Raw genomic sequence first — 17,585 nt, forward strand, 5'->3', positions numbered from 1 at the left:
TGGTTTATGGGGGTTTTTCCACATAATTTGTTAATGATTATCAAATGACATATCAAAGAACAGACTTAAAGTAGGAAAATGGCCTTGTGTGCTTGCTGTATTGTCTCATTTGCTCATCTGCTCCCTAATCTCCTCAGAGAATTTGTAGTTCTGGTGTTACTAGTACACTTCTGTATAATTTAATTAAAATATATAAATATTACTCTAGATATTGTAGGAAGAAAATGAAACAAAACTTTCTAATGGCCTTTTCCTTGGTGCCTCAGGTTTAGATTTAATTTGGATTCTATACGTTTGGGGTACACTCTTTGCCCACTGTTAAGTAAGCTAATAAGTAAGGATGAGCTGTTCTATTTCTGCAAAAACTGAGGTAGGCAACTTAGTATCTCAGAAATTAAGACTGGTGAGTTCATATGAGGAAGCTGTTGTCACTGTGTTGTTGTTCTGTAGCATCATTTAAAGATAAACCATTTTTTCCAGTATATTTTCAGCATTGAATCTCTATCTGGTAAAAGTGACATAAATAAATTATAGCTAATTATATTACCTGAAGATGTGGTACTCAAATTTGCACATTTACATTAAAAGCAGCTAAATTCTAGCCTACAGAAACCTGTGGTGGCCAGTATGCAGAAGGTTTAGTCAGAATTAATAAAGATGTTTAAACCTCCAAGCATTTTTCCACTACACTGCCACCATCAAAGATTTATGAATGCGACAACACCTCAGACACAGTTTGGCAAACAGACACAGATGGCATAATTTAGGAAACAAACACAAAATATTTTGGAGCCTTGCTAATGGTGTTTATTTAGATTTTTATGTATGCTGTAAACTAGTCGATATACATTTGTGGTGAAAACTATCTTGTGTATTTCCTACTAGATGCTGATGTGTATGTTTATATCAGCTTTTGTTGAAAATAAATACCAGTCCATTTTAATGAGTAAGTAGCTGTGGCAGACATCTTTGATGTCAGCTATGAAGTGCCAAGATATCAATGGTAGTCTGGGTAGTTCAGCTCAACTCTCAGTATGAAATACTTGGAATTCAAGTTTTACATGGCTGATACCTTATTTTTTAGATCACTCAAATCTAAGATTAAGAGCATTAAGTTTCCTTTACTTTTGAAATGGTGCTGGTCAGTAGTATTAGCCATTGTAAAAGAAACTGTGTGAGATAAAACAAAAAGTTTCATCCCACCACTGGCTAAATTTGAAATTTTGCCTGATACCTAGCTAAATCAGTGATTGAGTGACTGGATTAAATTCTACGTTTATGAAGTGACAGACTGAAGATGTGGAAACAAAGTTATTTCAATGCATATATCGTGGGAAGACTTGGGACAGCTCAAACAGTTTCTGTATTATGGCATATATGTCTGTTCTGTATGAAATTCCATTTGGCGATACTTCAGGGTGTTTAGAGGGCCAGGAATCTTTTCTTTAACCTTTTAATAACAGAATCTGACTAAAATTAGTTAATTAAAAGCCAAGTCAAGCATCTCTTGAGCTACTGAACATTCCTCCCTGCCAAATGACAGATAACAGCAAATGTAGAGTCTAGGTGGTAGTCACAAAATAGAAAAGGGGAAAGTAGACTTGGCAGTGTAGGTGTGAGATTGTCTTCAACATATGTTGGAGAAATTTCTTAGAGATCTCTTTGCATGGGCTGACTGTGAAGTGTGGCAAATGGCTTTTACTGGCTTCTAGTGATGAATTAAAATGCACTTCTCCCTTGGGTGAACATTCCTTCTCTTCAAGCATGTGCAAGAAAAGGTGGCTTAGGTTTATCTGTGGGTTTTTCTTCTGTGTGCAGTTAGTTAGCATCTGCGCATCATTGTTTTGCTTTACATGAGCTGCAAATTGTGCTGTGTGATTCAGTGGACACACCTGCCACAAAGTGCTCTTGCTGCCAAACTCCTGTGCCAGTTGAACAGATTGCTTATATTATGGGAGCATGATATAAATTGTCCTGAGTGTCTTTTAAGGTTTTACTAGGGGGTTTTTTTTAAGTCAGTGTAAGAAAGGAAATGTCCACTCTACTGGTAAACCTGAGGGGGAAAGAATTTGATTCCTGTTGCTTAACCAGTGCTGGCAGCCAAATCCCACACAGCCTCTCACTTACTCCCCCATGGTGAATCAGAAGGGTAAGAGAAAGAAAACTCATGGATTGAGATAAGGGCAGTTAAACAGGTAAAGCTGTGCACACAAGCAAAGGAAAACAAGGATTTCATTCACCACTTCCCATGGGCAGGCAGGTGCTCAGCCATCCCCAGGTAAGCAGGGCTGCATCATGAGAAACAATGACTTGGGAAGTGAAACACCATCACTCCCAACATCCCCACTTCCTTCTTCTCCCCACAGCTCTATGTGCTGAGCATGATGCTCTATGTGTTGAGCATGACCCCAACTGACCCAAGGGATATGGAATATCCCTTGGATCAGTTGGGGTCAGCTGTCCTGGCAGTGTCCCTCCCAACTTCTTGTGCACCCTGAGCCTACTCACCTAGGTAGGGACAACATGTGAAGTGGAAAAGTCCTTGGCTGTGTGTAAACTCTGCTCAGCAATAGCAAAAACATCTCTGCATTATCAACTCTGTTTTTAGTGCAAATCCAAAACATAGCCCTATACTAGCCACTGTGAAGAAAATTAACTCTATCCCAGGCAAAACTAGCACAATTCTATAATAATCTATCTGAATAATAATTTGTGCTGAAAACAAGACTGGAGCTCCATGAGCTCTTTTAGGCATGGATACTGCTCTCTAGTATCCAGAAAGCACTGTAAAAGTTTTAAAATCTCTGCGTGGAGGGGTTGTTTAAGTGGTGGTATTATCTGTTAATTTTTGTCAGGAACATGTTCCTATCTCTGAGGGAAAATAAAGTTTCCTTCACAAACATTATAATCTCTCTCAGTATGGTTAGTTTCTCATAGACTCTTTTGAAAGGCATTCAAAATGTTATCTGAGTATATTCAGCTTCTCTCTCTGCGTTGTTAATGCTATCTACCCACAACCATTTCTACAGCATCTTTCTAAGTTGACTCCTGATTGCATGTATCTTTTTTAACCAAAACTTTCATTCAAATGCAGGAGTCTTTTTTTTATTATTATTATTAATACATAAAATCCACAGCAGCTGGAAAGGATTGTTGAGAAGATTCACCAACATTAATATATCATGAAAAAAAACTTCTTTTGGGCAAGGAGCAATTGTCCTGGACCCCAGAATGGTAGTGCTACAGCTTTGAGGGTTTACAGCTATCATTAGGCAGTGGTGCAGCCCAGAGAGTGCCAGTATAGGATGAGTGGAGTGTCCAAGGTGAAAAAAGTAATTTATTCAAAACTTGCAGCAAAGTATTTAACTGATTCCTGGAAAGTTTTAAGGTACAGTGTGGTGCAGTCATAATTGTAATATCCTAAAGCCATTGGAACTGCACAAGCCAACTGAAATTGGGTTGAAAGCCTTCCTGAAACATCATTCAAACAATGCAAGATAAGTGTCAAATATTTTCTGTTGCACCTTACACCTCAGTCTCAGGTGAGCGTTCCACATGTGATTGCCATAAAGATGCAATGAAACAGAAATTCAAGTAAGATTGTATTACTTATGAGGTTTTCTTGCTAGTCAAAGTTGACTAATAGTTGTGCTATGTGTGTTTTTTGAGACTTCAGTGTAACTGACTATCTACTTCCTTATCACTTGACAGTAGTTAATACATTTTCAGTCTGCTTCAGCAGTAGACATAGTGGCTCTATTACAGGACTTTGAGATTTCTTTTTAAATTTATCCTGTTAAAAGCCTTTGACAAAGATAAAAATGCCTTTTCGTTTTTTTCCACAGGATACTATGGTGATGGTCTGAATGCCATCATTGTGTTTGCAGCGTGCTTCTTGCCAGACAGCAGTCGAACTGATTACAACTATGTCATGGAAAACCTTTTCCTGTGAGTGATATGTGCGCAATGTGACAGAGTCTTTTGAGTTAGTACTCATAATTATGCAGTGGGAGATAACCTGTCTTTACTTAAGAGGTAATTTTGGTCATTAGAAGTGGAGTGGTCTGAATGGCAAGGAAAATAGCAGTTTCAGATAAACTGCTCCATAGAGTATTATTTTAGTATTCTTTACCTGCTCACCCTTACAAATTAAGGCATATTTGTCAGGACTGAATCTGACTGTAGTATCTCCCTAAATGTTAAAAAATGCAGTATCTTCAGCTTCTTGGGGCTACAATCTTTGCAGTGTGTCACTAGTGGTTTCCAGGTCTCGCTGAGAACAATCAGCAGGGACTTAGGTCACCAGATTGTTTTTCACTGTTCATTATGTATGATTGTGATGTATCACTATATATTTCTAATATATGCTGTGCTGTATTGAGGAACCACAGGGCCATTTTTTGACACTTAAAGTACAGGATAAATGGCAGTTGATGACACAAACAGCTCTAAGTAGGTTTCCTGACTCCAGCTGCTTCTGAATCAGCTAGAAGTGCCAGGGACTAGTTGAGCAGGACACAAATTTGGCCACATAAGCCCAAATGTATCACAGGAAAATTACTGCTAATAGCAATTTGGTTTGGCAGTCAAAAATTGTGAAGGCAGCACTCCCCTGAAGTGCCTCCAGCACTTCCACTTACAGCTGTTAAAAAATCTGTCATTCCTGTGTTTTCTGTGCTAAAACCCACTAAGTCATTTCTAAAGCTGGTGCCATTTGCAGCTTACAGGGCACCGAGAGCAGAGACCAAATTTTTCCTAAAATTCCAGTCCTTGAAGGTGCACTTGGAGACAACCAATGCCTTCAACAAGAAAAACAAGATTGAGTGCTTTAGTTCCTGGTCAGAAAAAATTCTATCATTCCTCTGGTAGAGCCTCTAAGAACCCTATGTCATCTGCAGTAACTGATATACACGATGACAGTGATTTAGAAGGGAGGAATTACTACAGTGGATTTAACTTGATAAGTAGGGAATAAACCTGAAAGTAACCATGACTGACATTCAACAGTTGTTCTTTGCCTTCACTCAAGGCCCTTGTTCAGATAGAGCTGGTGGTAAATGGACTTTACAGAGAAAGTCTTAAGAGTCTTTTCCACATGGCTTGAGGATATTGCCAAAGACAATTTCATAACTCACTTTTTCTAGAGGCATAAGGGAGGTTCAGGCTGGCTGTGAATCTTCAGCTTATTTTAAGACTTCTAGACTCTTGATTCTCTCTAAGGCAACAAGAAAAGGGACAGTTAGTTCACTGCTTTCTTTCAGTTATCAGCCTATTAACTGAAGGAGTGCAACAGTTTACGAAATATCCAATAACTGATATATTTAAATATTAATTCTTTACTAGTGAATTATATAGGGACCTGGAGAGATCTGCAGATCACCAAATCTCTTCATTTTTTTATACATCATGTTTCTGATAATCATGTACATGCAGGATACACCTCAAGTTTCTGATTTACAACTGTCCTTAATTGTTCCTGAGTTTTGCAGTTACTTTACCATCTGGATTCCTTTCTCATTTCCAGTTATCTTGTTACTATTTGTTATCTTGGCTAATCCTGTAAAACTGTCTTTGAAGGGTGGAGTTTGGGTCAAAATTCTTGAGACAACATCTTCTATGGCAGTCCTTGATAATGCAGAACCTGAGAAAATTCTGCTGTTTCATTTGTGACTGCCTGATACAGTCTACAGATGAAAAACTTTTTAAGAGAAAAAAAGCCTTGAAAAACTACACATTAAAAAACAAACCCGCACCTTGCTTTCAGAGCGAGCAAATTGTTCTATTCAGTGAGAAAAATTCTGTCTTTTCAAATAATAAAGGAATTACCATTATTACCAAATATTAAGAAATTACTAAACAGGTAAGGTTTGCAAGGGAGCTCAGCATCCTAAAAATGGCAAATTAGCTAATTTGACCTACTTTCAACAAGAACTGTTGAATGAAAGTATGCGAGGTAAGAGATCTGACTAAAAATCTAGTTGGAATTCATTTTTGTCATAATAGACCTCTTATTCCCAGTGAGAAATATGCATGATTGTTCTTGTTATAACTGATTACTCATAATATTCACTTTGCACTTAGTAAACACAGACATTTTTCAGACTGTCTGTTTCTGTAACTGAAAGGCTTGTAGTGTTTTATTAAGTACTTACGCACTTCTGTATGTTACAGTGTCTAAGTGCCTTTAAAGCACTGTATGTTGTGCCTTATGGGAAGGGCTAATTTCATAACCTGTTAAATCGTAGGTTCAGTTAAATTAAGCTTTGTGTATCAGAGTGTACATTCAGTCCCTTGCTTTGCTATTTCACTCTTAGACATGAGCCTTTACATATGTCAGACAGAAGTAAAAGCAGGGAATGTACAACTGCAGGGTAAGAAAGAGCAGTGAAATTCATTGAGTGAGTAGTGATTTAGATCAAATTCACAGAACTGGTCTAGCTAATGGCTGCCTACTTCATGCCCAGGTAAAATATCATTCTCTTTGGTGAGAACTAGGTTTCCTACTATTCTTTTGAAGACATTGCATCCTAAGGAATTTAAGGGTCAGATTAGACTGTGAGGCATTCTCATACACCTGTGAAAGAGACCATTATGCTCAGGCTTAGAGCTGCCTTTTGTAATGAGTACACTCAGGCATTCAGGTTTTTAAGGTGTGACTTGTGGTTTTTCCGTTCTAGTTTTTACATAGGCATGCCTTGAGGCTGGATAGTAGAAAGAATAATTTGAACATTCCTGTGATGATCAGCTCCCAAATGAGATAGGGACTACTGAGTGGAGCAGCTGCATATGTAGTCCCAGACAAGAATTTAAAGCTATCCTCTTATTTGACTGATCAGTGTACTCTTTTAGGTAGAATGAATTTGGCCCCAAGAGCACTGTGTGTTAGTGAGTATTTGGAGTGTTTTGCTCCAAAAATGAAGTGATGTCATCGAGTGCATCTGTCCCATCAGTCAGATTGTTGTTTCCAAGTGTTTGTAGTTGGCAGTCACAGACTCAGTAGCAGCAGTGTGAGGATCACAAGAATTATGAACAATTTTTATCTCTGCATTGAGCAATCTTGATGCTTAATAGTGAAGTTTCTTGACAGTTTCAGAAGTTCCTAGGGCTTCATATGGTCCTCCCATGCCCTCCCTTGCAAAATCTCACGATTTAATGGTTTTTAAGAAAAAGCAAAGTCACCAATGAGATTTGAAAATTTGCTCTGAACCTGTATTTTTGTAAGGAAACCGCATATTTTTGAAGACAAAGGTAAGACTGTGGGTTTCTAGTTACACATCTGCGGGTACCATGGTGACCAGTGCTAAATGTTTGCTTTGATTTAAAGAAAAAGAAAAGCCTGTTTTGCCATAAATTGCTTAGTCTGCCTTGATTCATTCTTAGTAGACTGATTTAGTTTGCACTTAAGCAGATTACATACAGTATGTGCTCACTGACTTGTGTACTATTATCAGCTATGTGATCAGTACCTTAGAGCTGATGGTAGCTGAAGACTATATGATTGTCTACTTGAATGGAGCAACACCAAGAAGGAGGATGCCTGGATTGGGTTGGATGAAAAAATGTTACCAGATGATTGATCGACGGTGAGTAACATTTTTCTTTCTGACCCACAGCCATTATTTTAAACACTGTCCATTTCTGTTACTCCTTTGTATGGCAGTGTTCACTGTATATGATCTTTCTGTATATTTTGAGGCTTTGGGGGGGGTTTCTGTGGTGTTTTTTTTTTTTAAAAGAAACCTTTTCTTTTTTACTTAGATTGCGGAAGAATTTGAAATCATTTATAATTGTTCATCCATCATGGTTTATCAGGACAATTCTGGCTGTGACACGACCTTTTATAAGGTATGTAGTGCATACCAGTGGTTTTCTATGTCCCTAAGAATTCATAATCACCCTAGATCATCAAACATGGCTGTTAATCTTTTACTGAACAGCGCTCGTTTTATAGCTTATATTGGGATTTTAGTAGGTGAAGCTGACTTTCCTGAAGTGAGTGGAGAATAAAAAATGTGATTTAGATAGCATCTAATCGCAGGCATTATAGGCAAGGATTTGTAAACCTGTAATGTGTATGTAGAATGGGGAATTCAACCCCCTAAAATTGTTTTTGTTCAGAGCCCAGCTAAAAGACAAGAAAAGGGGACTGCATGTAATGCTAATCACCCTATTTAAATAATCATGACTGCAGGACAAGATTAAGCTACAATTCTGGGGTTTTAAAACAGCAGTTGCTGCTCAGACAAGAGGACTGTCTGCACCCTGAGTTGTTTGAATGCATAGAAGTTGCTGTTCCAAAAGAGGTTTCATACCATCAGAATTAATGCTTGGATTAGTGAAAAAAGAAAAAAATGTGTTACAGACTTTGATGAAAGGCTAGGTAAACTTAAACCTATGATTAATGAAACAACTTTGAACTGGAGCTGCGGTGGAGACGTTGTAACTGATCTTAGCTATACTTGTAACCTTGTTGCACTGGTAAGTTTCTGTTCAAGGCCTGTCTGCTACTCTTAGAAAAGCTAAGCCCTGAGGAATTTGTAATGTATGAGCAAGTGAAGATACACTGCAACTCTCAGTGTCTCTGCACACTGAGAAGATAAATAAGTGAAGGTCAAAGATGAAGAAGGTAAGTGCAAAGTCAAAAGGGACTGATAAGAAGTTCCCTCCCAAAGCTGATATGCCAACCTCTGTTAGAACTTGCCCTGAGGTTTGGAAAGATGATCAGAAGTGTTCACATGTGCCCAACAGGAGAGGTCATCCAGCAGACAAATGATGAAGACTCTGGAATGACCACCCGGGGTCACAGAGGACCCTTGATGACTACCACCTCAATTAACTGTGCAGGTGCTAGGAGGTTGGGGATATTATAATTATTTCTAAGAATTCATTGGCATATATACATGAGTTCCTGGAAATCTAATGAATATGCATGATTTGTAAAAACCAAAGCTGTCCCGTTTGGAGCCAGGGGTGCAGGTAGGAGGCAAGATCACACACACACCTGGTGTGATCATTAAAGGATTGCTGCTTAACAGTGTCATGGTGTTGGGTCAATTTCTTTGAATCATTGAAGAACTCAGAAGTTGCTGAAGATAATAGGCAAGTATGCAGTTAAGATCTTGAGATCAGGGGGAGCAGAATGAGGGGTGTGAGGAGTTGCTTCAGGCAAAAAAAGCAGCACTGTCTGCTGCTGATGCCACACTGCAAATAACACACATCGTGACAGAGTGCCCTGCTCCCAGACTGCAGGCAAAGACACAGGGTATATCAGTTGTAGGATGCTCTGTCAGGACAGGGTGACAGTGGGATGGGGAAGCACATGTGTTTTCCCATCACTGCCAAAGTGCAACAGGCAGTGTCATAATGGAGCATCTTCTTTCAGGTATAGTGTCTTTAATACCAAGTAGAAAGTGACAATTCAAAATACCAGAGTAACAGGGAAACAACACTTGAAATTATCAACAGTAATTACGAGCATTCACTGAGTTGCCTTTGTCTGAGAGATTTCTGTTGCCATGCTATTTATTTCCAGAAATTAAGTCAACAGTAAAATTTATTTTTTTAAAAAACAATGTCTGTTTCAATTCAGTAGTCATTTATTCAAAATGACTATACTAAGCAGCAGTGACTAGAGGTTTCGCATTGCCAAACAAGAGAAAATGTTAGCTCTAAGTAGTTTGGCAGAACAAACTAGTGTACCAAATTAGACACACTAGGGACCAGTTAAAACTCCCCTTTTCAGCCAAGTAGATTGAATGTCTGTCCAAGAAGAAAGTGAAGTACAAATGTGGGCTGAAAAAAGTGGGCAGGATACATGGCCAGTGTGACTTTTGCGGAAGATGACATGAGATATTTGAACCCTTACCAAGGACAGAAGAACATTATGAGAAAGCTTAGTAAATAACTCTGGGAGGCATGAGACAAGACTGTCTATTCAGTAACAAGCAATGTAAGGAAACAGAAACTTGATTTGATTGAAGACTGATGGCTGTAGCTCAGTTTGCTAGCCCCAAGCTGTTCACCAAAGCACTGAGAGACACAGTAGGAGTTTTAGAGTAAGAAATGTATTAGTCACAAGGCAAGCAGATTTCAATGAGATAGCTGAAGGTGAGCAACATAATTTAATTGCATTTCAGCTGAGAAGCAGGACAAAACAGTGTAAGTCAAGAACCTGAAAAACAGTGGACTGGCAAGGGACAGTCAAGTCTCTGAGGGTATGCTACCCTCAATTCTACCTCAAAAACTGTCAAGAAAATTCGATGGAGTCTGGGACTCCTCTTGACTGACAAACAGTTGTTTGAATACACAGAATGAAATAACTAGAGGTTGCAGAGAGAGATCCTACATGCTTTTTAAGGACCAGATATTCACAGCAGAGATCACTTCAACTGTGGTAGGTAAGAAACTAGATTTCTAATAAAACAAGTGTCTGTGACACATATTTGGCATTTAATGGTATTATTTAAATAATTGGAAGTTACCAGTATTGACAGCACACTTTCCCTAAAGTCAAAAAGAAACAAGGACTGATTTTGATCATGTATTTGAGGCACCCATACACTGACTGCCACATAAAGAAATTACTTAGAAATAGTCACTGTCCACTGTAGCAGAATTAGTGGACCCAGAAGAATCCTCAAGAGAAAAAACTAACCTTTTAAAGATTATTTTTTTTATCCCCTCCCCATCTTTATAGGTTCCTGATTGGCTTGCAACTTGCCAAGCTACTTTAGCTGGCAGTTCTGATTCCACAGGCTATGATTAACATATTGGATAAAATGCTAAGAATTATCTGTATGTTACCATGCTTTGGCTGGACAATTGTGAGTGATTAGGCTGCTCCAGTGTGTGCCAATTGATGCTAATCTAGTACAGAGACAAATTAAAATGGATAGGCTTAAATGTTTAAGTGTTCACAGCACCTTTATGTATTCATGTTTCAGTTGTCTTGCTTTCTCTTGTTGGGAAGACATGTATGGCAAGGGGAGGGACAATAACTGCTCAGAGCTATTTCAGAAGCTTTATGTTGTCTAGTTATCACCACATATCAGCAGTAAACAGAATATATTCTGGTTTTCATGACCTACATTTAGCATTTATGGTCAGTGTGAGTTTGTCACTGTTGCTGATGTTGAAAGGTTACCTAAATACAACCAGAGCTAAATTTGAAAAAGTGCTTTATAAGTCAAATGAGAAAGATAGGTAGATTTCTCATAATTTCAAATATATCAAATGAGGTAGACAAGTGAATAGCCTTATGTTTAGTTGTGTTTTCTGAACAACTTAGCCTTTTACCAAGGGATTATTTTACAAGCACAATAAATGATCATATAGGACAGCTGAAATAAGCTATTTCTTCATCAGGAGGTCCTGCAGTAAGAATAGATGTACACATACACAATCAGATCTGTACCCATCTGAACAAATTAGGAAGTTCCGTTTTACTGTGCTTGATTGAGAATTGGTGTAAAATAGAAATGCTAAGTCATCACGATCACTTGATAATCATCATGGTGATTATGACTGTTAAGTGAATGCTTCCCATCCAGTTTTACATCTAAGTATTCTGTAAGGGATTTGACTCTTTTCAGATTTTTAACACATTTCCATCAAATTGTAAAGCTAATCGCACTGCCTAATATGTTGGCATTACAATTCATAATGTTGTCCTAAATACTGTGCTTCAGCCTAAGGAAGGAACAGTGAAAGTTCTAGACTTGATTTCAACTGCACTAGAACTCAGGTAGGCTCATGGTGAGCTGAGTTCTGTAATTGAAACATGAATGTTAAAATGCTTAATTATTTAACACATTCAATACATGCCTCCAGTTGTTTTTAATATATCATAAAAGATTGAAGGGGTGAAGTCATTTAATATGTTTTTTTCTGTGTTTCAGCTCTAAGTTCAGCAGTAAGATACAGTATGTGAACACATTGGCAGAGCTTCGTGAGATGATTCCAATGGAATACATCCATATACCAGACAGTATTGTCAAGTAAGTGATATGCAGTAAGCATGGACTTGTTCTAATGGAAACTATTTCCACAAACTAATAATAGCATTTCAGGATCTGTAAGAAAAATGGAAAGCCCTTTCCTGATACTCTTAAAAATGTTTGTGTTGTTCCACAAGCATTTCACTGTTAAACTCAGAACCAGTGAACTGCTGCATGACAGAAATACAGAACACAATAAATAGATGCTCCTAAGGGGACCAGTGTTTATAGGAAGAGTAAGGTTTTGTAGTGAACCCAATTATATTGACAGTGAAATGAAGAAAAACTTTTGGGCTCAGAATCCCTTCATCAAAGTCCCTATGACTGTGTGAGCTGAAATAATTATCCAGCTATTTAATTGCAGCCTAGAAGGATAATAAGGAAAAAAGTTTAACTTTTCCACAAGTATCATCTAATCCTTATTTTTCCATAACTTTTACTTCTATTTCAGTAATAGTGTTTTTGAGTTTGTCATGCAGAGCTTTGAATTGAAGCAATAATTAAAAGATAGCCTGATCAATAGAAAACCACTGAAAGTCCACAGGTTCCTTATCTTGTTGATTTTTCATGGTTAAATCCAGAACCACTGAAAGACTATTTCTCAGCTCTTGGTACTTAAGTGTAGAGGTTTTTTAAATGTAGGCATTTCTAAAGGAAAGTATCTATTAACAACCTGTAGGCAGTTGATTGGTATTGCTCACCTCAACTGACTTTTTCTCAGACCTGAAAACAACAAAGTGAAAAGGTATACCAAGACTGAAAACCTGACTAAAAAACTCATGGTTTTCATATGACCATTATTTAAAAGTTCAAGAGTGCTTTTTTCTTTTTTTAATTGTTCTCTTTATCAAAGTCCTAGGTTTTGAACAGTCAAACATTCTATCTAGAAAGTAATTTAAGTAATTTGATGACTTAATACACAAATATGATTGTCTTTTCCTTAAGGTTCATCAGTGACAGTGCTTGGATCTGTCATAGTTATCCTTGACCCAGACAGGAGTTTTCATACCTGTCTCGCAGAATTTGTAAAGAAATGTAATTTCCTTCATTGAGCACATGGTGTAATTCTAGGGAGGAAGGAGGAAGCACAGTTCTGGCAATGACACTTGTAAAAGTAGTAAATTACAGTTGTGAAGTCAGGGGCCATAGAGACTTTTTCACTCAACTTCATTTGCTGCTGTGTAACTTTTTTTAGAGATGCAGTGATGGTCAGCTAATAAAGAGAAATCCATAAAGTATCACATCCCTAAATTTTTTCTCTCTCCTTCCCCCTCTTCCTCCCTTGATTCCTATAAATATTCTAATTTCTAATAGTTCCCTTTGACAGAGATGTGATAGTTGTTGTGTTTCTGTCTCTGCTTTCTTGCTGTGTCTTACTGTTGGACTGTGGCAGTATACACATCTGTGTTCTACACAATTTTTCTTCCCTGTAGGCTGAAAAGTGTATGGAAAGTCTGTTCTCCTCTCAGATCAAAGGTGAAATGATCACAACACCAGTAACAAAGAAACTTTAGTACTTAGAACTTAAGAAATTTTAGGAAACTGCCTACTTCATGTCAGCAGCAGCCAAGTGGCAGATCATGATTTTGCTGGGGGGGAAAAAAAAGAGAACTCAGAGGGTGACAATCGTGCCCATTGTTGGCAAGCATTTTCAAGATGTTGTGGTAACAACATCTAGTGGGTATGTACATTCAAGACACTTGTGAGTGGTTATTCCCATAGCAAAGGGAGAAGGAAGAGCAGTTTTCAGCTGATAGCTTTGCTTCTGCTGTGAATTGAGAAAGGTTCCTGTAGCAAAATATAGTTCATCTTTTGGCTTCATAATTGTTCCACTGGCAAGAGCAGATATACCACCTGTGGTCAAGAGGAATCCCACCTGTAGAAAGTACCCAGAGTTATGCCAGGATTTTGGGTGTGTGTTTTTGCTGAAGTGAGATACACTGTGCGTGTTGTATCATATGAAATTTTACATCTTTTCTCTTCCTTCACCCACTCTTATCTTGTAAGGTATGATGAAGAGAAGTGTATTAAGAGAAGAATGAGGTAAAACTTGCTTTCTAGCCCATGCTGCTGCTCATAATGGAGTGAATCTGTGTGACAGCCTTTCACCTGCAGGCGACCTCAACAGCTGAACGAGAGAGGACTTGCAATGATGTGGAATCTTACTTTCCCCTTCAAGCTGTTGAGATCAGCCTCCCTTGCAAATAAAACTCACTGAACTGTAAACGTCCTTGACTTGGCCCAGGCTGCAGCTAGTTTAATACTATCTGATAGAGCAACTGAATGCTTTCAGCTCTGTCCACTGGGCATGCCTCAGACCCCTGCTGCTTCTCTCTCTGCCTCCACATGAGCTAAATAAGGACTTACAAATTTAAGGTGGGTTGAGCACAGGAATAAATGGTATCATACTGAACTGAAGAGCTTTAGGGTCAGTGTGCCCTAAATGATACTGGGTGCCTCTTTTAGAAGCATGTACTGTATTTGTTCTTTGCTCTGCTATTGCTCTGCTTCTCTCTTATGCTCTGCTTGCTTCTTTGTTTCTTTATATCAATAACTTTTACTCATGCAGACTGGATGAAGAGCTGAGGGAAGCTTCAGAAACAGCTAAGTAAGATAGCTTTCAGCTGGATGCTGGCATTATGTTTACTTGTTTCACAGGAATAACTTGAATGCAGTAGTATGTTGTGTTTGGTACAACAATCGACTTGTAGTTTCAATTACGGTATAAGTTGCCACATTTGTGAATTGACTTCCCCTCTCACTAAAAGCAGCCTGCTTTTGTATTGCTGGTCTCAGTGAGAAATGATCATACCCTTACACTAAAAAACCCACCGGTTTTGCTGGTTTTTGATGATTCTTTCTATAGTCATGGGGAGGACTGAAATTGCTTCTCTACTCCACTAAACATTTTCTACACTTCATCTATTACATCAGATGATTCATACAGTCTTTAAGGTAGTTATTTTTAAATTTATTTTTTTTTTTTACAATTTACTAAATTAAGGCTACCTATCGTACCTTATTTTCAGTTAAGGTAGGTAAGTAAATTCTCCTGTCCTTCCAGTGGTGACTGGATAGGCCAAGGAATTAATACCTGAAAATAATATTGTTTATGGTCACTTAATAAATCAGTGTCAGCTGATGGTCAGATACTTTAAATTCATAACTCTGTGCTTTGTCTTTAATATACTGAGGCATTATGGTGTAAAGTACCAAAGAAATCCTTAGCTGGAAGGACAGAGCTTGGAAAGTACTCAGTGGACTTTTTTCATGTGTGTAATGAACACAAAACTCCAGAGAATGAGTCTGTATCTATTGGATCTAGTATAATATTTTCCCTTGAGGTTTTTGTAAACAAAGATTTTGAGCATTGAAGTTCCTTTTCAGCCTCCTTCCTTTAGCTTATGCACTTCACGGTTTTCATCCTACAGTTTCTTCTTTGCTGTACTTTTTCCTAAAGTTTCTTCTTTTGCAGTGCACATTTTATTCCAGTTCTCCCGAGATTAGTTTTTAAAACAACCACAGAAAAATATCCAAACCACCGGACATTGCTTTTTGAGTCTAGCAGTTAGGCTGCCTCAGAAGCAATAAATCTACAGAAGTAGTTGTCTAATATCACCTGAATATTTTGTTAAAAAAAAGAGGCCCATCCAAACTTGAAATGCAGCATCTATCCCTTCTATTAAAACATTTTCAAGTGCACTTTATGAAATGACAATGAAAACTCTGTAGAAGAAGCTGTTTTCTTGTTACTCCATTTAAAATGATGAAGGCTGCAGCATAGCAAGTGAAAGGGGAACTGCATATTCATATGAGGCATCATTGATTATTGCTGTTGTTGGATGTAAGAAGTCACTGTAGTGCATTTCTCTTTCCCAACTTAAAGAAATAGCTTAAAAATTTATAACTCAAACTAATGTGTGTTTTGGGCACTAAGGTGACTATGTTCATAACAACAGCATTTGTGTGTTTGTGCTGTCAAAGATGATCCTACAGTTAGTTATTACATCCCCAGATTTCATGTCATATTTTAAAGAGAAAGAAATAAACACAGAAGAAATGTTTACTCCTCTTTTTCCTTGTATCCAGAACTAGCTGCCTCTCAAATGATCCAGAAATGACTTCAGTGGAGCAGGAGTAAGAATTTATGCCTAATACTGTCATTACATTTTAACATTACTTTACAACCATGCTGCTAGGAACTGAGGCTGGGTAGACTCCATAAAGCTTTTTTGGAGACCTAAATACTTTTATGGAAATATTCAGAAACTTGATTCAATACATGCAAGCAGAAAACACACTGAAGCCTTATTATATTTTTTCTGTAATTTATTTATATGTATACGGAAGATTGATTATATTTGTATTGCATTGCAAATATGTTTAAAGTGTCCTTGACCATTTCCAAGCAGAGACAGATATAATTCTTAGCCTGAGGATATTCATGTTAAGTTACCTGAAAAACACATAGAAAGAGTGCAGCATGATCAGAGGGAAGATGATCCCATTCATTATGATTAGTTTTGATTGAGGATAAACTTGCCATTCTCACATGGAGATTATAAAGCCTTATATTTTATTCCAATTTCTGGTCCATGCTCTTGATTTCTTCCTTCTCTTTGCTTTTATGCTTCTCAGCTTCTTTCACAGTTATTTTCCTGATCAAATCTTGTCTTTTCCTTTCAAAACTGGTTTTCTTGGAAATGAGAATGTGTTGGTCCTCTGGCATGCTGTTCCTCCCTCTGATACTGTAACTGAAGCATGAAGATAGAAAAGTCTTGCACTGCTCTCACTGTTCATCAGTGGCAGTTTGTAGCTGCAGTGTGTAGCACAAGCAGTAAGAGTTCATTGCTAGAAGTATTGCAGCAGAGTGTGTATTCCTGGGCAGTGTGTACAGGGAAGGAGTGACTGGTGACTTTGCTGTCCCTACCCTTCTGACTGGTGTGCAGAATTACACTGGTGTCTCACCCTGGAATACTGATCAGTAAATATCATGTAGTAAACATGACTCCTCAGTAGAAGATACCATCAATGACATGAGTGTTAATAAGCAGGCAGATTATTAGAAGTACATGCAGCAAACAGATGCCTAAATAAAATGGAGATTTGGATTTCACTTCTGAAAAAATGAAAAGTACTCTAGTAAGCTGTCACAGTATCATGCCTGATACGCAGGTTAGAACCATAAGCTAAATTCCTGATTCCTAGAGTGGTTGACATTATATCTCTGAGCACCTTTTTTGTTCCTCAGACAGTGTTTTATACTGTGATGAGTCAATATGAGAAGTGTTTTTCAAAGCAGAAAAACAGAAAATAACTTCTTAAAGACTATTTGCTTATGATTTTGATCTTTTCGTGGCTTGAAAAATTTTCCTGTTTTTCTTAAAAGATAAGCTGGGCAGCAAAAAGCAATATGAGAAGCGAAATATATTTATCTTAAATATATTTGAGGCTAAATTAATGCTAATTCCTGCTATTTATTTTCTCTGCATAAATATGAGTCTATCTTCATGAGTGGCAGTAATTTTCCTGTGATTATATCCTTCATTTCTTGTGTCATTTCTTCAGGAAATAGGGTTTCCCATGTAA

The 17,585-nt window shown here is 37.8% G+C and overlaps 1 protein-coding gene across 1 annotated transcript in view; it reads left to right on the forward strand.

Annotated features, from left to right (window-relative positions):
• PRUNE2 (prune homolog 2 (Drosophila)) overlaps positions 1 to 16,137 on the forward strand; it is a gene marked incomplete at its 5' end in the record, with an annotated part of 57,612 nt that extends 41,475 nt beyond the window's left edge. Inside the window, 6 exons of the mRNA XM_009070868.1 lie at positions 3,846 to 3,948; positions 7,452 to 7,583; positions 7,759 to 7,845; positions 11,898 to 11,996; positions 14,566 to 14,604; positions 16,086 to 16,137. Coding sequence (XP_009069116.1) covers positions 3,846 to 3,948; positions 7,452 to 7,583; positions 7,759 to 7,845; positions 11,898 to 11,996; positions 14,566 to 14,604; positions 16,086 to 16,137 — 512 coding nt within the window. The remainder of the gene's footprint in view (positions 1 to 3,845; positions 3,949 to 7,451; positions 7,584 to 7,758; positions 7,846 to 11,897; positions 11,997 to 14,565; positions 14,605 to 16,085) is intronic.
• Between the last annotated feature and the right edge of the window lie 1,448 nt (positions 16,138 to 17,585).

Source organism: Acanthisitta chloris, unplaced genomic scaffold (assembly GCF_000695815.1).
Source record: "Acanthisitta chloris isolate BGI_N310 unplaced genomic scaffold, ASM69581v1 scaffold4553, whole genome shotgun sequence".
In the NCBI taxonomy this organism is placed as follows: domain Eukaryota; kingdom Metazoa; phylum Chordata; class Aves; order Passeriformes; family Acanthisittidae; genus Acanthisitta; species Acanthisitta chloris.